The sequence below is a fragment of the Labeo rohita genome, chromosome 12 (genome assembly GCF_022985175.1).
Source record: "Labeo rohita strain BAU-BD-2019 chromosome 12, IGBB_LRoh.1.0, whole genome shotgun sequence".
Taxonomy (NCBI): Eukaryota; Metazoa; Chordata; class Actinopteri; order Cypriniformes; family Cyprinidae; genus Labeo; species Labeo rohita.
In genome coordinates this window covers 12,257,057-12,278,553 of record NC_066880.1, presented here as the reverse complement: position 1 = coordinate 12,278,553, position 21,497 = coordinate 12,257,057, and the positions used below count along the sequence as shown (strand labels likewise).

The following is a 21,497-nucleotide window of genomic DNA, read 5'->3' as shown; positions in this document are numbered from 1 at the left end:
CTGCTTTAAATGCAAATGAGCTCTGCTTGCCCCGCCCCTCTCTACTCTCTGTGGAGTGACGAGCCTGTTTACTTTAGCCGCATTTAGCCACTAAACTTGCTAACTAGCAAATTATTAGGGAAGGCGATTACATATATATATATATATATATATATATATATGTATAGAAAATGTAATTTACCAAAATTAAAAGTATTGACCTTATTCAGATTAAGCTTAAATAAGTATGATCAGTTTTGACAGAAATACAACAAAGGTTTTTATTTTTTGAAAATGGTATTTCATTGGCAAATGCTCTGATAATATGCAATAATATGGTTAAACAAAACTAGCATACAATCGTTAAAGCCTAGAACATAAAAACATACGTTAAACGTCTACAGGAGAACAAATGTTACAGTTCTACTTTGTTGTGTGACAGTAATAAGACAAAGAGTATCAAAGTAAAAACCGAACTTCAGCTGACTGTACACAGTGATACCGATGTGCTAGGAAATGGCAAACATATTTACAAACACAAATGTCAAACCAAGTCAAGAAAGACTGTTAATATCCAATGGAGCCGACTCACAAATAGCACCTATGCTGAGACCAGACACGTCATGGGCAAACAAACACTGAAGAGTAACAGCTGCTGGCATGTCTTTATAAAACCAATCGTATCAAAGCCAGTTTCGAACGTTAAATAAGGCCTATATCTTACACCTCTTTTTCCATGGGCCTAGATACAGTCATGCATTCAATGACCACCTGCATTGACAGATGTATAAAATTGTCATTTTCTTAATAATCTGTTAAGGCAGTAATATTTTAACATTAGTATATATACATAAAATTAAGAATCGTGGAATACATCAGGACGTTTTTCGAGACAGCTACAGCATCAAACGAAACCGACCCAGTATGAACGACTAAACGGTGTAATCTACACAGGGTAGGGAGGAAATGTTCAACATTTCTACCATGTAAAGAACACTATTTCACATGTATCATGATTCTGTGATTCTCCTTCAACATGTTGCATGATTTTAAACATGATCTCAATGTTTTCGTCAATGTATGAAGAGTACATTAAATGTGCAAAGTCACCTGTCAAGCACACTGATACAGCAGTGTCTATTTGCTTCGTCTACGGCAACGGTGCCCAAACTAAAATACGCTGAAACCTACGTAGATGGCAATTTTCCTTTGCCATCTTTTAAAAAAAGAAAACAAAGAACAAAATAAGCATATCAATGGCCACGACTGATATTGACTGTCCCTTTTATCTTTTTTTTTTGTTGTTGTCGTTTAGTTTTTGTCATCCTTCTTCTCTTCTTCTTCAGTGGGGTATGAATGCCAGGTGAGACGTTCCTCGTAAAAGGAGATGACCACTTGTGGACACTTTACATTCGCCTCCTTGGCTGGTACTAGATCAGCTTCATCAGAGTTTTTCCTGAAGTATAAAAACACACAAGAAAACATTAACAAACGGCCAGCTGTTTCTCATCCGAGATGGATTTCTTCAGTAGAGGAAACCGAGGGCAATTGTAACATTTCCATTTTCCTTCAACTCACAACTCACCAATCTTTTGGTATAAGAGTACCAATATTCTTATAATGTAAAAAAAAAACTACATCAGAATATCAAAATGTCATACCGCTGGTCTATAACATTACAATTGTCCCCATTATGAAGGTGACTGCAAAGGTATGACTACATTTTAAGCATGCCCAATTTATTTGGTCCTAAAGTTTGGCAACAGGATATAATGTCATTTGTTTTTAATAAATAAATAATCAATTCAAAAGATGCAAATCATACAGCAAGTATGCATTCTTAGTACTGAGCCGAGATGAGATCAGTCTGTTATGTTTGGTCAAATGTCTTTTTGGCTGTATGAATGTGCACCAAACTTGAACTTTGGTATCCAGGATGATGAAGCTTGCATTTCCACTCTTTTGCATTCGCATGCGTATGAATGGACGTGAATGGAGTCCTATGTGGTCACACTTACAAGGGATAATTCACATCAAAATTGAATATTCTGTCATTATTTACTCATCCTCTTGTAATTCCAAAACTGTATGATTTTCTTTTGCACAGACACACATACACAAAGTATTTCCAAAAAAGTTCCCACTATACATCCTTTTGCATCCCTAGAACACGAAGTTGAGTAAATGACAGAATTTTCATTTTTTAGATGAAATACCCTTTAACCATGAATGGGGGCAATTGCAATACTTGAAAAATAAACCATTTTACAGAAATCTATCAAAAATATAGCAAGTAGCATAAATTAGTACACCGCATAAACCATGTACACCTTAAATAAGATGTTTCGCTGGCTTGTTTTAAATAAAAGCATCTGCCAAAACTACACACACTACTGTTCAAAAGTTTGGGGTTGTTAAGAATTTTGAACGTTTTTAAAAGAAGTCTCTTATGCACACAGCATTAAATTTTTTTTTTAATTTTAACATTTATATATATATATTTTTCTATATGCAATTTGTTCCAGTGATGGTAAAGCTGAACTTTCAGCATCATTACTTCAAATGTCACATGATTCTTCAGAAATGATTCTAAAATGCAGATTTGGTGCTCAAGAAACTTTTATTATCAGTATTAAAAATGTTTCGAAAATGAGCATTTATTTAAAATGGTACTGCTTTGTAACATTACAAATGCCTTTACTGTCATTTAAGTAATCCTAGCTGAAAAAAGTATCAATTTCTTTAAAATAAATAAATAAATAAATAAATACACTGCTGTTCGAACGTTTGGGATTGGTATGATTTTTCATGTTTTTTTATGCTCAAAGTTCCATTTATAGGATTAAAAATACAGAAAAACGTCTAAAATATTATTGCAAATTAAAATAACAGTTTTCTATGTTAATATACGTTTTATTTATTATTTCTGTGATGCAAAGCTGAATTTTCATCAGCCATTACTCCAGTCTTCAGTGTCACACATTCCTTTAGAAATCATTCTAAGATGCTGATTTATTATACATTTTGGAAACAGTTGTGCTGCTTAATATTTTTTGGAACCTGTGATACTTTTTTCAGGACTCTTTGATGAATAAAAAGTTAAAGGAACAGCATTTATTCAAAATAGAAATCATTTCTAACAACATAATTCTTTACTATCACAAAGGAAGAAAAAAAGAAAGAAAAAAAATTACTGACCCCAAACTTTGAACAGTAAATAAATGCTGTTCTTTGTAACATTTTATTCAAAGAAACCTGAAAAAATAAAAAAATATATATTATATATGAAATAAATAAATATTAAATCAATATATATATATATATATATATTATATATATCAATATATATCTATATATATCTATATCTATATCTATATATATATATATATATATATATATAAAGCAGCACAACTGTTTCCAACATTAATAATAAAACAGCATATTTGTCTGATTTCTAGAGGAACACGTGACTAAAGACTGGAATAACGATGCTGAAAATTCAGCTTTGCATTACAGACATAAATTCAATTTTAAAGTATACTAAAATAGAAAACCACTATTTTAAATTGCAACAATATTTCACAATATTACAGTTTTTTCTGTATTTTTACTGTATTTTCAACAAATAAATGCAGCCTTGATGAGCAGAAAAGAAGAAAAAAACATTAAAAATCTTACTGATCACAAACTTTTGAACGGCAGTGTAAATAAATGTTAATGACCCCAAACTTTTAACCAGCTGACAGATAATAGTTTCAGTTTGAAGGGACAAAACATTATATAACATAAGGAAGGAAAAAAATAAAAAATAAAAAAAAGTGATACAAAGCTTATACTGAACAGATGCGGTTTGAAGAAATTTAGAGTGTTACAATTGCCCCCAGTCTCTCCTATTGCTGCTCAGGAACTGTCCCTCTAAGCCAATACTTTTTTGTTTCTTACGGGTAACAATTTCCATACAAACCATTTCATGAGGAACATGAGTTCTCCACTTGAGTCTGTAGCACCAATAATCCTCTCAGGATCCAAACCACGTGCAAAACCTCTGAGTTTCTCAGGCTAAATTAAGAGAGATGGCATGTAAGACACTGTTTAGCCCATTCAAGTTCTTTTGGTTTTCTAATGTTTTAAAGACACTTCCTGACCAGCTTATAGACATGGAATGATGTAGACATCTCAGATCCTCACAGCTTCATGGCTCTTACCTCATCCTTGCGCTTTTTGGTCTCCTTTCCATCGCCGTCTGACTCGGCCCGCCTCTTGCCTCCAGATTCAGCCGTTTTCTGTGACTGAAGAAATTCTGCTATGAGGTCGGGACAGTCTAGGTTCTCCTCTGGTTCCCAGGTGTTGTCCTCGCTGAGGAAAATATTTGAATAAATAAATAAACACCAGGATTTTCAAACAAAATCAAGTTGAAATCTAACTGCGGCTGCTCACTCAGAAAAGCCTTTCCACTTGAGGAGATACTCCACTCTTCCCTTCACCACGCGCCGATCCAGGACCTTCTCCACAACATACTCTTCTTCTTCTTCCTCCACCACTTCTTCCACTTTCTTTTTGTTTTGTTTCTTCCCTGCTGTTGATTGCTTGGTTTCAGATTGAGAAACTGGAGCTGGATACATGAATGGTGGGTGGAAAATACATAAATAAACATACAAGTTGATGTAAGCCACTTACCACAGTTTATGTCAAAATACCACAGTTACTACTGTTGTTATTTCTACAACAAAGTGGTAGTGGTAACTTGATACCGGCCACTATTGCCATAAAAAAGAAAAAAACTGAAATTAAAGGGACAGTTCACTCAATTATATCTACACAAAATGTGATGTTAGGAAGAATGTTAGAGGCTGATCACACTCACTTTTTAATTATTTTTCCATACAATAAAAATAAAGGAGGCTGTCAAACCTCATAACAGCTCATTTTGTGTTTGACAAAAGAAAATAAGCCATATGGGTTTGAAACAACATGAGTGTGAATAAATAATTTCACAGCGCTGGGTAGTTACATGTAATTTGGATTACATAATCAGACTCCAAAACGTACTTGTAATTAGACAAAATTACATTAAAAAAAAAAGCTTATAAGATTTTAATTACTTTTGTATGGAATACATGACTACATATTATTCACACATTACTTTGACCTAAAATAATAAAAATAATTTAAGTAAAAAGTTTACCAGTCAAAAGTTTTTTGTTTTTTTTTTTAAAGAAGTCTCTTCTGCTCACCAAGCCTGCATTTATTTGATCTAAAATACAGCAAAAGGAGTAATATTGTGAAATATTTTTACTATTTTAACTGCTTGTTATCTGAATATAAAATGTAATTTATTCCTGTGATCAAAGCTGAATTTTCAGCTTTGTTATCAAGCCTGCATTTATTTGATCTAAAATCATTCTAAAAGCTGATTTGCTGTTGTGAAAATTTTTATTTTTCATCAATTTTAACAGTTGAGGGTTTTTTTTATCTGAATATAGAAAATCAAAGATCAGCATTTATCTGAAATAAAAAGCTTTTAGATATAAATTATAGAAATTAATACTTCTATTTAGCAAGGAAGCTTTAAATTGATCAAAAGTGATGATAAAGACATTTATAATGTTACAAAAGATTTCTATTTCAGATAAATGCTGTTCTTCTGAACTTTCTATTCATCAAATAAACCTGAAAAAATTCTACTCAGCTGTTTTCAACATCATCATAATAATAATAAATGTTTTTCGAGCAGCAAATCAGCATATTAGAATGATTTCTGAAGGATCGTGTGACTGGAGTAATGATGCTAACATTTCAGCTTTGAAATCACAAGATTAAATAAATAATTAAAAAAAAGTTCAAATAGAAAACAGTTATTTTAAATAGTACAAATAGTTCAAAATTTTACAGTTTTTGCTGTACTCAAATAAATGCAGACTTGGTGGGCAGAAGAGACTTCTTTTAAAAATATTAAAAATCTTACTGTCTAAAAACTTTAGTGGTAGTGTACTTTGGAGAATTTTTAACAAAAAAAAAGTTACGTAATGCAGCTTTAAATATTTATTTCTAATAGTATTTCTTTAAATTTACATTTTGATTCTTCAATTATTAAGCTTTTCATCAGCTCACAAACCCCAGTTTGGTAAACCCTGATGTTCAATACACTTCATTTTGTTAATAATTAATAATTTCTCTTTTTTTTTTTAATATCAAAATTTTGTACAAAACAGTCCCATTCAAATATACACTACCATTCAAAAGTTTGGGGTCAGTAAGACTAATAGTCTTTAAAGAAGTCTCTTATGCTCATCAAGGCTGCATTTATTTGATTAAAAATATAGAAAAAAACAGTAATATTGCAAAATGTTTTTACAATATAAAATAATGTTTTTTATTTTAACATACTTTAAAATAGAATTTATTCCTGTGATGAAAAGCTGAATTTTTATCAGCTGTTACTCCAGTCTTAAGTGTCACATGATCCTTCAGAAATCATTCTAATATGCAGATTTATTATTAGAATGATCAGTGTTGGATAATATCAACAGTTGTGCTGCCAAATATTTTTTGGAACCTGCGATTTTTTTTTTTCAGGATTCTTTCATGAATAACAAGTTTAAAAAGTACAGTGTTTATTCAAAATATAAATATTTTATAACAATGTAAATTATTTATTATTAACTTTTAATAAACTTTTAATTATTAACTTAATACATCCTTGGTGAATAAAAGTATTAATTTCTTAAAAAAAAAAAAAAAAGAAACAATAAAAATGTACTGACTCCAAACTTTTGAACGGTAGTGTATATATGTAAAAAGGGAGATCAAAAGTAATCTAAAAGACATCAGAAAGTAATAAAACTAATCTGTAATCTAACAGATTATGTAACGAACTACAGTTTGCAAGTAATCTACCCAGCACTGATAACGGTGTACTATCCCTTTAAACAAAATGATTACGAACGCTTCTTATATGTTCGGATGAGATGTCATGAATTTATTATGGTTTTACTGCAAATAATGACTGTAACTATGGCTTTTGGTGAATTTGGTTTGTTTCCATTGCAAACTAATAAATAAGTGAATAAATAAATAAAAAAAGAGTCCAAACCTTCAGTCACAGCAGCATCGGCTGAAGGCTCTGACGTTTGGCTCATATTTCCAAGGGCTCTTAACAGCTGGAAATATATAGAGAAATCTTTATCAATACGGATAAATCAAATCAAATCAAAATATATTATGAGATACAACGATCACAAATATTTCGTAAGCACACTACACTTATTTTACACAAATTGCAACTGAACGTGTGTTGGTTTACCTATGGTATGCAGCTGTATTACACATCTGCATGCATAATATGACAAACACTAGGACTGTCTGTTATGCATTTGCGACGGCAGGCCAGCGAGCGCGACAAAACCCATTCAGAATAAACGCATTTCATGCTTCACGTGCTGTGCATGATGGGATGGACAGAGCAGGACGCCACTGCTTCACTGTATTTTGTTTCTCCATGTTGTTTTAGAAAGCGCAAGCACGCTATTCAACGTCTGCTGTGGTCTAAACATCTTGCATCCTTGCCGCAGCACGTTTGATCGCTGCGATTTTACCACAACAAACACTCTGTGCACGAGCACGCAAAGCGGCGGCACGCCGAAATAAACGCACTTACTTGTATCTCGCTGAGATAAAGATGAAATAAAGCTGATCTGCATGTATCTAAATCCAAAATGAATAGGTTGCAGTGATTAATTACAGACGTCTACTGTGCTGATGATGATGCTGCTGCTGAATGTGGCTGCTATTCACGCCCACTTCCGTATCAGAAATGAGACAAACGGTGACTTCCGGTGTAATTATCTCCATGGTTGCTTTCATCATAAAAGTGGTTTTGCTTTATTAGATATGTTGGAGGATGCAGTTATGACTGGTGTTAAGCAATACCGGTCTTACAGCCTAATATCTACTACTTCCTCTATTGAAATCCTCCTCTACTTTTATTACGTTCTCTCCTATGTTGCTTCAGCAAAGCAACTGTGTGAGCATCTTCACAGCTGAGTTGCAGCATCTGTGTTGCTTTTGCAGACATTCTAGCTTCCTTTCATGAATTTCAGAAGGGAATGTGTGAAAATGTGGGCTTCTCATTATGCAACCTTTGAATATGCAGCTCTAATGCTGCTTTGCTTCTGTGTGAATTGTGTGGTATTCAAGCTTTCTGTCAGTATCATGTTTCAATGTTCATAATTTCTGTATGCATGTGTAAATTCACCTTTTCGTGGTGTATGTTTAGCTTCTGTGTAGTGTTTGTAGAGGTCATAAGCAAGTAAATACGTCCAGGGTCTACTGGTTATTTTCTCTGTTAATCGAAAGGAAAAAATATATGAAAAAATACACGCTTTTATTGGCAAACTATAAAGGGACGGTGTTATGTAGGCTGTTTCAAGCTTATTGAAGTAAGTGTGGTGCCCATGGAAACAATGGTCAAGCCAGCATAGTGACAGAACAACCAATGGGAGAATGGAAAGCACACCCTTAGATACAAGGACCCAACCTGTCCATCCCATCAGAGGACTTTGCACTTTGATTGGCACTGTTTATATCTTACTGCTTATTATTAAGTTTACCTAATTAATATTTAATATCTTGTTGATTATTCTTATCAGTATATTTCCTCCAACAGTTACTGCCCTGCTGGAAAAAAAACAAAACAACAGATACCAGTACAGAATTTGTAAAGGTTTATTGGTTATTATGATAATTGTACTGGTTTTAATGGAAACTGTCATGGTGCCTATTGGTGGCTTGTTAAAACCATTGAATCCTAATGGAATATGTCCCAAAACAAAGTTTTAATTGTTAAAAGTTGATGGTTTGCAATGGTATTTGTAGTGGGAACTGAATTTCTGTGATGGTTTCTATTGTTTTTTATTGTTATTTTGCATCAATTTTCTAAAAATTAGAGGAGCGCTTGCATTTTCAGTTGACCAAAACGATTAGAAAGCAGCTGATGTCACATTTACGGCTTACCAACTCATAAATACTATTCAGTTTTTGTATGTAAAATCTGTTGCCACCTCTTGTTAATAAGATAGCTCTTTCATGTTGTTCAAAACCTGTAAGATCTTTGTTCATTTTTGGAGCACAAATTAAGATATTTTTGATGAAATCCGAGAGCTTTCTGATCCTGCATCGATAGCAATGCAACTGACAGGTAAAAATGTCTTTAAAATAGTCCATGTGACATCAGTGGTTCAACCGTAATGTAATGAAGCGGTAAGAATACTTTTTGTCCAAAGAGAACAACTAACGACTTTATTTAATAATTTCTTCTCTTCCGTGTCCAGGGCTCAACGCTAAGGATTTTTTCTACTGGCCCGGTCAGGCCAGTGGTTCAGATTTTTACTTGCCCGGTCAAAATTTTCACTGGCCCTACCACAAAAAAATTAAATAGTTGCTGTTATCATTGTTTTTGACTCATGTTATTTTTTATTTTAATAAATAAGCTCATATGACACCAAAAGTTTACATACCAAATAAAACTGTACAGTTCTCGATTTCAATTTCGATACCACACCTAAACCTACTAGGCTAACTAAAGTCAAAACATTATTGTTAAAAATTTTTTTAATTATTATTATTATTTTTTTTATTAAAAAAAATGAAAAGATGCTTTATTGTCAAGCCCTACGTGTCAGTCTTCCGGTATGATGCATGTTTGAGAAAAAATTGTCTTTATTTAATTAAAGTCTTTATTTCTTTGTGCGTCAGAAAGACTCTCAAGCTTTATTACATTATGACACATGGACTATATTATCAGTGTCCTTACTACCTTTCTGGGCCTTGAACGTGTCAGTTGTATTGCTGTCTATGCAAGGTCAGAAAGCTTTCGGATTTCACCAAAAAAATTTCAACTGTGTTCTGAAGATAAACGAAGATTTGCATCGACATGAGGGTGAGTAATTAATGACAGAATTTTCATTTTTGGGTGAGCTATCCCTTTAAATGTCTCAAGAAATAGGCTGTCAGTACCCGCTCCATCCTATAGGTGGCAGTGATGAATAACGACAGTATAGCTGCAGCTGTCCTTTACAAGACAGAGAAGTGCGAGTCGATGAGGTTGTTGTTGACATTTCTCAAGAGCCCTATAAAAGTTTTCAACAGTGATATGGCAGTATTGTCAGTAGCTTCAGATTCATGTTTTCAGCCGGACAGTTGAAAACACTGAGCCGTCAGATGACTGTGCGCTTCGGTTGATTTTGTGGAAGTGGTTGTGAGTACACGTTCGGCTTTTCTTGGGACAAGACAGCATACGAGGTCATTGATCGGAACAACTAATTTCTAAGAACAGTGAGACTGTTTTCAGTTATTGCAACTGTGTGCTGTTATTTAATGTAACGTTATGTGGGTATTACGCTCATTAGTTAGTCTGCAAGCATGTCGTTTAACTTTTTGACGCATGAATTATTAAATAACAAAACAATTGAATTATTAAAAATGTCAGTTTCCTTTAGTTTCAAAAGAAGAACTGAATATTAAAAAATGTATTAAATAAAATATTTACCTTTAAAAAAAATAATAATAATGTATTTTGAGAGGGGTACACATTTGTCCACTGTACCTCCCCCCCCCACCATGTTTTAGGGTTGTAATGTAAACAAATGGCAACTAATAGTAACGCTTGTGTCCGGTATAACAGTTAACTTATTTAAGAATATGCCCGTTATAGCAACTAACTTACAACATTTATTACGAACATGTAAAGTAACGTGAATTCTCACTTGAATAGATAATATTGCAAATTGTATCGGTATCTGAACCCTCCTGTCACAACAAACATACACAACCCCCCACCACACATGCACGTACACCACAAGTCCTTATTGTGTACGTGCAGTTTGCTACATGTCGATTTTGCTCTAATTCTACAAAATATAGACAGTAGAGATTCAGATACGTCGCGTAAGTATGCACAATTTTGTTAATTCCATATTCTTGTGAAACATAATTTCATCATTATTTTTATCTTTTGTGTTTTTGTAAAAATATTTGTAACATTATGTATTTATAAGTAATTTTAAATATATACGTACACATATTTTTAAATTTTTAATTTTTTTTTAAAGACTCTTCTGCTCAAGCCTCATTTTATCCAAAGTCCAGCTAAAACAGTACAATTTTGAAATAATTTTATTATTTGATATAACTCTATATTTAATATATTTAAAATGTAATTTATTCCTGTGATTTCAAAATTACATTTTTAGCATCATTCCAATCACATGATCCTGTCGAAATTATTCTAATATTCTGATTTGCTGCTTAAAAAACATTTATTATTATTATTATGAAAACTGCTGAGTAGAATTTTTTTTAGGTTTCTTTGGTGAATAGAAAGTCAAGAAGAACAGCATTTATCTGAAAATGACTTTATCCTCATTTTTGATCAATTTAAAGCATCCTTGCTAAATAATAGTATTAATTTCTGACTCCAAGCTTTTGAATGGTATAGTGTATAATGTTACAAAAGCTTTTTATTTCAGATAAATGCTGATCATTGGATCTTTCTATTCATCAAAGAGTCCAGAAAAATGTACTCAACTGTTTAAAATATTGATGATAATAATAAAAGGTTTCTTGAACAACCAATCAGCATATTAGAACGATTTCTGAAGGATCATGTGGCACTCTGAAGACTGCAGTAATGATGCTGAAAATGTAGATTTGATCACAAGAATAAATTATATTTTAAAATATATTAAAATAGAAAACAGTTATTTTAAATAGTAAAAATATTTCACAATTTTACTGTTTTTGCTGTACTTTGGATCAAATAAATGCAGGGTTGGTGAGCAGAAGAGACTTCTTTAAAAGAATTCTAGAATTTATAGAATTATTCAGTTTCAGGTAAACAGCTGTGGTGGATTACATGTTAATATCACACGCTTAATGGTCAAAAATGGCTTTTAAAGATCTGTACAATGTAGTGTGCATTGTGCGTTAGACGGTTGCAGTATAATAGCAGAAGCATGACGGATTGATTGTTTGATTGGGCAATCAAGATATCTTATACACAAGAAGCAAACATGCATACCGTCTCTTCACTAATTCAAATCAAAGTAAATAAATGTGTCTGGTTCAGGTTATCAGTATGACTCGCGATATCATTCTTGGAGATGAGCTGCCTGACTGGGTCGGGGCGAAAGAGTTTTATCAGAAGTATGATGCCAAAGAGGTGATTGGCAGGTGAGCATTTGTTCGATTCAGCAAGTGTTTTGATGTCATTTATTGAGATGCCTTGTAACTAAACTGTCCCCTGTGCAGAGGTGTGAGCAGTGTGGTGCGCAGATGTGTACACAAACACACGGGGCAGGAGTTTGCGGTGAAGATCATTGAGATCACCGCAGAGAAAATGACAGAACAGCAGTTAGAGGAGGTGAAGAGCTCCACACTGAAGGAGATCCATGTGCTCAATGTGGTGAAGGGCCACCCGTCCATTAGTAAGTATGAATTGTACTGCTAATGTTTGAACATCAGTTCAAGAGTAGTAACTGACCTTATCTGTTCTTTTTTTTTTTTTTTTCCTTTTTCAGTCACACTTATTGATTCTTATGAGTCAGCAACCTTCATATTTTTGGTATTTGACCTGTAAGTATATGTATTATATATTATGTTATATTATTATATGCAATCATTGAAAAGTTTGGGGTAAGATTTTTTTTTTTTTGAAGGAAATTAATACTTTTATTTTGAAAGGATGCAGTTGATCAAAAGCGTATTTCAAATAAATGTTTTTTTGAACTTCTATTAATCAAAGAATCTTGAAAAAAAAAAAAAAAAAAAATTACAGTTTCTTCAAACATATTAACATTGATAATAATAAGAAATCTTACTTGAGCAGCAAATCAGAGTATTAGATGATTTCTGAAGGGTCGTGTGATCATACTAAAAATTCAGCTTTGCCATCATTATTTAAATTACATTAAAAGCATTATTTTAAATTGTAATAATATTTAACTTAATATTTTACTCTATTTTTGATCAAATAACTGCAGCCTTGCTTAGCACAAAAGATTTCTTTCAAAAACTTAAAAATCTTAGCAATCCCAAAAATTTTAAACAGTGAAGTAAATAATGTATTTTCACACACAACGTTTTGTACAGCATGAGGAGAGGAGAACTATTCGATTACTTGACGGAAAAAGTCACTCTTAGTGAAAAAGAAACCAGGTGAGTTTTTTAATTTATTTTCAGATCTTTCTACAAGTTTCTTTGGTAGCAAAATGTCCTCCTCATACCATAATTGGCCACAAATAGTTCCTGCAAAACTCTTCTCGCTTTTAGGAGTATGATGCGTGCTCTTTTGGAGGCTGTCCAGTATCTGCATTCTCTAAATATTGTACATCGTGACCTCAAACCTGAAAATGTTCTGTTAGACGACCAGGGACACATCAAACTTTCTGATTTTGGCTTTTCAGTCCAGCTGGGGCCTCATGAAAAACTAAGAGGTGAGAAAATCAACCCTGTCTTTTTACAGCAGCAAATCAAAACAGATTTTCTTTTTTTTTTTTTTTATTGAACAACATACTATACTTTTTAACACTGGTCTTTGTCAATTTCCCTTGTTAGAGTTGTGTGGAACACCAGGATACCTGGCACCAGAGATTCTAAAGTGCTCCATGGATGAGACACATGAGGGATATGGGAAAGAGGTTGACCTGTGAGTAAATAAGTTGAGTTTTGCTATAAAAGGGTTAGTGTATGCAAAATAAAAATTTGTCATTAATTACTCACCCTCAAGTTGTTCCAACCCTGTAAGACTTTCGTTCATCTTCAAAACACAAATTAAAAAAATCTGAGGGATTTCTGACCCTGCATAGACAGCAACACAACTACCACGTTCAAGGCCTAGAAAGGTAGTAAGTGGTTCACCCAGTTTCTTCACTTCTGTGGCAGAAAGGTCCTTGAATGTTTCAATTGTGTTGCTGTCTATGTAGGGTCAGAAAATTTTTGGATTTCATCAAAAATATTTTAATTTGTGTCTTGAGGGTGAACAAAGGTCTTCAATGTTTCGAACAACATGAGGGTGAGTAATTAATGACAAAATTTTCATTTTTGGGCAAACTATCCCTTTAAGACTTTTTAATGGAGTACTCCACTTCCAGAATAACAATTTACAAATAATTTACCCGCCCCCCCCCCTCCCTTGTCTTATCTAGCGAAACGATCGGTCATTTCTTTTCGAAAAATAAAAATTTGTACTTTTTAAGCACAAAAACTTGTGTAGCACAGGGTCTGGGATGCGCGTCCACGATGCTACGTATTACTAACGGGTTGTTCTTGAACGATTCTTTAATTTGAACGATTCTTTAATGTGACTCGGGAATAACGAGTCGTCTCGGGGAGTGATTCGTTCAGTTGCACATGCGCAACATCCTATTGGGTTCTGTACTGGAATTAGTTCACCTGTTTCGAGTCTACCGTTTTTTTCATGTCGTCCGTTCATCTTAAGGGGCTGTCACGTGATGAACGAACGACTCAAACCCGAAAACTTGTCAGATAAGAGGTGAAGTGAGCTAATCATAGACCCAGGTAAACAATGAATTTATCTTTTCTGTTTCTTCAACATTTGTGCAAGCCATAGATTTGTTAGGGAAGTAACGCGTAACATTTTAATTATATTTTGCTTAAATGAACGAAATGACTCATTTTGCTGAACGAGACTCAAAGGTCAGAGTCGGTAAAATGATCCGAACTTCCGATCACTACTACAAAACGTGTAAGTTCATTGTCTGTGTACTCCGGCTCAAAAAGGTAGAGTATGGCGAAAAACTCTTGAGAGGAGGACATTGATGTACCTTTTTTGTTTGTAAACTTACTTGCACTTTCTTAGTCTTTGCATGTTTGCTTTGTAAACACTGGGTCTATAGTTCCGCCTACGTTCCACGTGGCCCTTCAACGTGATTCAATAGTACGTAGTGTCGTGAACGCGCATCCCAGAGCCTGTGCTACACAAGCTTTTGTGCTTAAAAAGTATACAATTTTTTTTTTTTTTTTTTTTTTTTTTTTAAATGACAGATCGCTTTGCTAGATAAGACCCTTCTTCCTCGGCTGGGATCATTTAGAGCCCTTTGAAGCTACATTTAAACTACATTTTGGAAGTTCAAAATTGGGGCACCAATCAAGTCCATTATATGGAGAAAAATCCTGAAATGCTTTCCTCAAAAACCATAATTTCCTCACGACTGAAGACAGTAAGACATGAACATCTTGGATGACAAGGGGTTGAGTAAATTATTTGTCCTCTTTTAAACCTTTCTTTAGGTCACAAAAGCTTTGTACTGTAGTTGGTTCATCGTTTGCTCCATGTTTTCCCCACAGGTGGGCTTGCGGTGTGATCATGTTCACTCTTCTTGCTGGGTCTCCACCATTCTGGCATCGTAAACAGCTGCTGATGCTGAGAATGATCATGGAAGGCCGGTACCAGTTTAGTTCTCCAGAGTGGGATGATCGGTCTGACACTGTCAAAGACTTGGTGAGATTCTCTTACCCTGTAGCATACAGGCAAACTGCTAGTACTGAGAAATGTAACTGTATGTGTATGCCTTAAATTGCCCTAGATCTCAAGGCTTTTAGTGGTGGAACCCACACTTCGTCTCACGGCTGAACAAGCTTTAGCTCATCCTTTCTTCCGTCAGTACCAAAAGGAGGATGTGCGGCTCTTTAGCCCCAGGAAGACATTTAAGGTGTGTGTTTGTTTCAGTAATTAAAATAATTAACATTGGTAAAATAATTAACATTTTGCAGATCTGCAAGGCGTATGTAAACTTTTGACTTCTTCTTGTTTTTTGTAGACAACAGTCATAAAAGTATAATTCCAGCTGCAATTCAAAATTGTTCTTTGCCTTTTCAGGCCCTGATCTTGACCGTGTTAGCTTGTATACGAATGCAGTGCCGCTACTACCGAGCCAGACCATTAACAAAGGAGCTCCTAGCAAGAGACCCATATTCCATCCGCGGTGTGCGCAAGCTGATCGACGGCTGTGCTTTCCGCATATATGGACACTGGGTCAAGAAAGGGGAGCAACAGAACCGAGCTGCTCTATTCCAGAACACAGCTAAAATAATTCTACTGGGCCTTGAAGACCTTGAAAACTAAAGGTCATATTTTTTTTTAAAGATATCCTTGCTCTGTCCATTTACAGTTTTATTGTTGTTGTCTTTTTTTTTTTTTTTTAGGGACTATAGTTAGGGACTATAACCTGCCTGTCCAAACGGTGCACAAAACACAAGTATTTATAGCTAATCTTTTTTGTCTTTAAAGATGGATGGTGCTTTTTTCATTTTAAGCACCATGTGACCTCATTTTAACCACTCACTGTGGATTTTACAGTTTTAAGATTTGTAGTTTTATCATATACTTATTAGTGGTATTATCTTATATTGCTGATTATATGGACCAGCTTGATATGAAGAGACAGAGTTACATAAAAATTATAATTACAAGAGCTAATCTTCAGTTCTAGTCGTTTGACACAAAGCAGATTGTATTTGAATCTACTATCATTCTTATGCTTCAAAAACAATTCCAGGTTGTTGAAGGCTAAACCATAGATGGACAGGGAACATGTAACAATGTGGAGTGGACTTTAAGACGTTTAATACAAAGGATAACATACTTGAAACATAGCATTACAGTTGTGTAACGCTACTGAGAGTTGTTTTAAAATCCTTACAAAATTGTGTGTACATGTTTTTCATTTTATCCTTAAATATGTTTTACCACTTTTTGCTTTATGTCACAGGCGATTAGACATTATACATTTATCATCAAGGTACTGTACTAATTCTAAACAGGTATACATATTTGAATAACATATATAATTACTGTATTTTGTTTTTTGCTTTTGAAATGAGTGGTTTCCAAAACTAAATAAGTGGGACATATTTTCTTACTTTTTAACTTGAATGTTGGTCTCCAGTTTACTAATGGCATTATTAAGCTGATCAGCACTGTCCTGGAGCCGTTGTTGTAGCTGAGCAGTCAAACGCATCACTTCATCCCTCACTTCCTTTTGAACAATGGTCCTAAGGTCAGAATTTGAAGAAGAACCTTGCGGGGGAAAAAACATAATATAAACATAAACACATACATCTATTTTATTTGTTGTATGTAGTGAGTATAACATGTTAGAGTGTGCAGTCTGGCATCAATAATATGTAATAATTGTTTTAAAAATAATAAATAAATAAATAATAAATTCTAAATTAAAAAAATGTTTTTGTGTTTTGTGGAAACTGGGCATACATGTATTATTCCACTCTGCTTAATAATTGAATACATTTTGCTCTTTTTTTAAATTTTATTTTAATTCTATTCTGTTAAATGTTTTTAATAATACTAAAACATTTTTCATTTATAATAATTTGTCAAATGGGAGTTGAAATGGATGAACTTATTTGTATTAACAAAAAAATATTTTAGAGCTAATGCCTTGTGCATGTTTGCTAGTTTGTTTTTGGAGTTGTCATATTTACTCAAAACCTGTTGTAAACCTGTTGATAAACTGTAAAATATTAGTACCTTGTTCGAGACTGTCTGTCTCTGAAGTTGTCTTTTCCAGTGCAGCACTTTGTTGAACATCTCCATCCATTTCTGTCTCCCTCTCAGTTTCTATTTTGCCATCTGCAAGACTTTCTGTGAACAACAATTGAGCGCATATGCTTTCAGTTCTCAGTTGTATTCTATAGGTATATTTTATCTTATCAGGTGGGCATTACTGTACCAGATTGGGCAGTTTCCTCTATATCTGTGTCCTCAGGTATTCCAGTATATGACAAAGATATATCCAGCTGTACCTTTACCATGCAAGAGAAAAAGGTCATCAGTAATCTTCCTATTAACATAAATTAAAAATTTGTACTTAAAGTTGAGGTCAAAAGTTTACATACACCTTGCAGAATCTGCTAAATTTTACCAAAATAAGAGGGATCATACAAAATGCTTGTTATAATTCATTTAGTCCTGACCTGAATAACATATTTCACATGAAAGGTTTTTACATATTTATTTATTATTTTTTATTTATGTATTTATTTACGTATTTACAAACACTCACTGATGCTCCAGAACGAAAAACAATGCATTAAGAGCCAGGGGTGTAAACTTTTGAACAAAATGAAGATGTGTACATTTTTCTTAATTTGCCCAAATCTCATATATATATATATATATATATATATATATATATATATTATAACTTAGTACTGCACTTTAGAAGATGTCAATTTACCCTGATCTTCAAATTCAAAATGTTTTCACCTCCGTCTCTTAATGCATAGTGTTTTCTTCTGAAGCAAAAGATGAATCTCAAAATCATACAGTCATTGTTGGAGAGGGTTCAAATACACAAAAATTATGAAAAACCAAAAAAAAATTGTGGGACCTGAAGGATTTTTCTAAAGAGCAGAAGACAGTTTAACTGTTCAGGACAAACAAGGGATTTATGAACAACTATCACTAAACAAAAACACAGCTGTGGATCATTCAAGTAACAACACAGTATTAAGAATCAAGCGTATGTAAACTTTTGACCGGAGTAATTTTTTATAAATACAACTATTATTTTCTCTTGCAGACTATATGTAAATGTCTTTCATGTGAAATATCTTATTCAGAACAGTACTAAATAAAAAACAACATGCATTTTGTATGATCCCTATAATTAACATTTTGCAGATTCTGTAAGGTGTAAACTTTTGACCTCAATTGTAAATTCACAGCCTCATACGTACCACTGGGGTAAAAATGTATTTGTATAAAAAATAATGTCTCATATATGTGTTGATGAAATAGGACATAATTTGCGTCACTTGCTCCGAGCTGAAAAGGTCAATACTGAAAGGAGGCCTCTGTGTTTAATGGGAGAAAGAACAAAAGAGGATTGAGCACAAAAACGTTTGTTATGTGTGGTTTCCAAAATGTTTGTCTATACAGATAGAAAATCTACTGGGGTTTGTACAGTTTTTAATATTTTTGAAAGATGTCTTTAATGCTTTAATTTGTTAAAAAATATAGTAAAAACAGCAATATTCTGAAATATTATTACAATGTTATCTATTCATATAAAGGCAAAACTGAATCTTACTTCAGTCTTAAGTGCCACATAATCTTTCAGAAATTATTCAGATATGCTGATTTGGTGCTCAAGAAACATTTCTTATTTTTATCATTTGAAAAATGTTTGTGCTTTTTAGTGTGTCTAACAGATTTTATTTTAGGATTTTCTGTGAAATTATAAATGTATTTACCGTCACTTACGATTAATAAAAAGTATTCATGCCAAATAGAAAGTACTCATTTCTTGCAAACAAAATTTTACTGACCCTAAGTTCTTGAACAGTAGTGTATGTACATACCCTGACTGAATGGCAAAGCAGAAGTTCACTGCAGTAGGTGAAACATTCATCTGTGTTATTGAGGGGTGTTTCTGAAAAGTTGACAAGAAAGAGTTTTTATATTTTCTTGTACAAAATTATAACGATACAGTTAACTCTTTATTATTATGGGTGCATCACCTGTGTTAAACTGGTGCACATTTTTGATAATGGAAATGAGAACTGACATTTGTTCCCTGTTGAAATGTTGCTCTTTGCAGAACACCACAAGATTTGTGTACAGCTCAAGTAGTACTCTCTGTTTTGGCTGAGCCACATCAGAGGCCAGTAATGCACGGCACAAAATCCTAGAAGGGAAGCAGACAATATGCATTCATGTAATACCAAGCAATGTCCTGAACATAATGCATCAATTATTATTAGGCTCATTCCTGCTATGAAATACCTTTTCATCTCTGTAACTAGGACAAAATGAACGAGCTTGTCATGCATTTCAGGATAGCATTTCTATAAAAGGGTGTAACAGATTTTAGTAATGTGCTTAGTGCTGTAATCGCGATTAATTGCATGCAAAATAAAAGTTTTTGTTTACATAATATATGTGACCCTGGACCACAAAACCAGTCTTAAGTCGCTGGGTTATATTTGTAGCAGTAGCCAAAAATACATTGTATGGGTCAAAATTATTGATTTTTCTTTTATGCCAGAAATCATTAGGAAATTGAGTAAAGATCATGTTCCATGAAGATATTTTGTAAAATTCCTACTGGAAATATATCAAAACTTAATTTTTGATTAGTAATGTGCATTATTAAGAACTTCATTTGGACAACTTTAAAGGCTATTTTCTCAATATTTTGATTTGTTTGCACCCTCAGATTCCATATATTAAAATAGTTGTATCTCAGCCAAATATTGTCCAATCTCAACATAACCCAAACCATACATTAATGGAAAGCTTATTTATTCAGGTTTCAGATGATGTACAAATCTCAGTTTTGAAAAAATGGACCCTTATGACTGGTTTTGTGGTCCAGGGTCACATATGTGTGTGTACTGTGTATATTTATTATGTATATACAGTAAATACACACACATGCATGTACATATTTAAGAAAAAATGTTGTTTATACTGTATATTAAATATATTTATAATATAAATTATATGAATAAAAATATATACATGTAAATATTTTCAAAATATATACTGTATGTGTATATATTTGTATATATGTGTATATACACATATTATGTAAACAAAAACTTTTTTGAATGCGATTAATCGCGATTAATCGTTTGACAGCATTTGGTTACTTATTCAGCTGCAGAAAAATTACCAGATTGGCTAATAAATATATAAATAAAATGTTTTATTAAGCGACTATTTAGTAAACAATAAAAAGTAAAGATTTAAAAAGGGTGTTTTTAACTATTATGTTTAATAATGTGACTGTCACACTAATTTATACATGATGGAGTTTTTAAAACTAACAAATTAGGATGGAATGTTAAAAAAACTAATATGTCTTCGTTAGGCAACATAAAGTTTATAATAAAAGTAAACCTTTCGATCTCTGGTATGGAATTGCTCTTCTCAATCTCTTCCATATGACTGTGTTTCAGGTCAGCCCTAGAAATGCAATCAAAAATTGTTTCAGGATGTTTGTGTCTGAATATGCCCAAACTGAACTGGATTTATTGTGGGACCTACCATAACAGCACCCGAGCTCTTGGAGGCTGAGAAACCTAAAAAAGATTAGAAATGATGTACAAAACGGATAAAACATTGCTGAAATTATTCCACGAAAAAGTATAGCGTTTACCCTGATGTTCTCTAAAGGCTTCATTTCTCCCCTGGCAGTCTCTGAAAATTGCTCTATAAAATATTAATCTAAACCACCTGTATATGTTGCACCGTATCCTAGCAACTGAATTTTTTTCTTTTCTGTAAAAAATCTGCCACTAGCTTAAACCCCACGAAACCCTCACAAAGGGTTGCACGGTATAAATTATTTTTTGTATTAAACGAAAAGGTTAAAAACATAAACACAATGTAAATATTCTCTTAATTACACGTGTTTTCTATAAATCAAGGAGTGAATTGATTTTAAAGCAACATTTACGAACTTTTATTTTCA

The 21,497-nt window shown here is 33.2% G+C and overlaps 3 protein-coding genes across 7 annotated transcripts; 1 reads left to right on the top strand and 2 right to left on the bottom strand.

Annotated features, from left to right (window-relative positions):
* Nucleotides 1–246: 246 nt before the first annotated feature.
* On the bottom strand, nt 247–7,801 carry cbx1b (chromobox homolog 1b (HP1 beta homolog Drosophila)). Of its 2 annotated transcripts, XM_051125081.1 has the most exons (6): nt 7,637–7,776; nt 7,073–7,139; nt 4,417–4,591; nt 4,185–4,335; nt 3,944–4,038; nt 247–1,435 (listed from the first exon to the last, which is right to left on the bottom strand). In XM_051125081.1, the coding sequence occupies exons 2-6, from the start codon at nt 7,116–7,118 to the stop codon at nt 1,291–1,293; spliced, it is 612 nt and encodes a 203-aa protein (XP_050981038.1). In that variant the 5' UTR covers nt 7,119–7,139; nt 7,637–7,776; the 3' UTR covers nt 247–1,290. The 2 variants fall into 2 exon arrangements, with proteins under 2 accessions (XP_050981038.1, XP_050981039.1); XM_051125082.1 differs by lacking the exon at nt 7,073–7,139 and having other exon boundaries at nt 7,637–7,801.
* A 2,249-nt stretch (nt 7,802–10,050) lies between these two features.
* phkg2 (phosphorylase kinase, gamma 2 (testis)) lies at nt 10,051–17,195 on the top strand. 3 transcript variants are annotated; one of them, XM_051123811.1, is made up of 10 exons: nt 10,051–10,234; nt 12,104–12,207; nt 12,286–12,461; nt 12,555–12,609; nt 13,126–13,191; nt 13,306–13,469; nt 13,591–13,681; nt 15,343–15,496; nt 15,582–15,707; nt 15,875–17,195. In XM_051123811.1, exons 2-10 carry the CDS (start codon nt 12,113–12,115, stop codon nt 16,118–16,120), a joined length of 1,173 nt encoding a protein of 390 aa, XP_050979768.1. In that variant the 5' UTR covers nt 10,051–10,234; nt 12,104–12,112; the 3' UTR covers nt 16,121–17,195. The 3 variants fall into 3 exon arrangements, with proteins under 3 accessions (XP_050979768.1, XP_050979770.1, XP_050979769.1); XM_051123813.1 differs by having other exon boundaries at nt 10,051–10,278; XM_051123812.1 differs by having other exon boundaries at nt 10,051–10,311.
* On the bottom strand, nt 16,914–21,456 carry cfap119 (cilia and flagella associated protein 119). Of its 2 annotated transcripts, none has more exons than XM_051123814.1 (9): nt 21,183–21,456; nt 21,071–21,105; nt 20,924–20,989; nt 19,540–19,706; nt 19,381–19,451; nt 18,757–18,873; nt 17,748–17,820; nt 17,546–17,659; nt 16,914–17,074 (listed from the first exon to the last, which is right to left on the bottom strand). In XM_051123814.1, the coding sequence occupies exons 1-9, from the start codon at nt 21,204–21,206 to the stop codon at nt 16,914–16,916; spliced, it is 828 nt and encodes a 275-aa protein (XP_050979771.1). In that variant the 5' UTR covers nt 21,207–21,456. The 2 variants fall into 2 exon arrangements, with proteins under 2 accessions (XP_050979771.1, XP_050979772.1); XM_051123815.1 differs by having other exon boundaries at nt 21,071–21,096.
* Between the last annotated feature and the right edge of the window lie 41 nt (nt 21,457–21,497).

What these genes read in the sequence shown, in the direction of transcription:
- cbx1b (XM_051125081.1), bottom strand. Translation starts at nt 7,118, where the DNA reads ATGAGCCAAACGTCAGAGCCTTCAGCCGATGCTGCTGTGACTGAAG. An exon ending in CGATGCTGCTGTGACTGAAG is followed by an intron (nt 4,592 to 7,072) that starts GTTTGGACTCTT and finishes TCATGTATCCAG; the next exon opens with CTCCAGTTTCTCAATCTGAA. An exon ending in AAGTGGAAAGGCTTTTCTGA is followed by an intron (nt 4,336 to 4,416) that starts GTGAGCAGCCGC and finishes TATTTTCCTCAG; the next exon opens with CGAGGACAACACCTGGGAAC.
- phkg2 (XM_051123811.1), top strand. Translation starts at nt 12,113, where the DNA reads ATGACTCGCGATATCATTCTTGGAGATGAGCTGCCTGACTGGGTCGGG. An exon ending in CTTAGTGAAAAAGAAACCAG is followed by an intron (nt 13,192 to 13,305) that starts GTGAGTTTTTTA and finishes TCTCGCTTTTAG; the next exon opens with GAGTATGATGCGTGCTCTTT. An exon ending in GCCTCATGAAAAACTAAGAG is followed by an intron (nt 13,470 to 13,590) that starts GTGAGAAAATCA and finishes TTCCCTTGTTAG; the next exon opens with AGTTGTGTGGAACACCAGGA.
- cfap119 (XM_051123814.1), bottom strand. Translation starts at nt 21,206, where the DNA reads ATGAAGCCTTTAGAGAACATCAGG. An exon ending in AGAGCTCGGGTGCTGTTATG is followed by an intron (nt 20,990 to 21,070) that starts GTAGGTCCCACA and finishes TTGCATTTCTAG; the next exon opens with GGCTGACCTGAAACACAGTC. An exon ending in AGAGGAAACTGCCCAATCTG is followed by an intron (nt 17,660 to 17,747) that starts GTACAGTAATGC and finishes TGTTGTTCACAG; the next exon opens with AAAGTCTTGCAGATGGCAAA.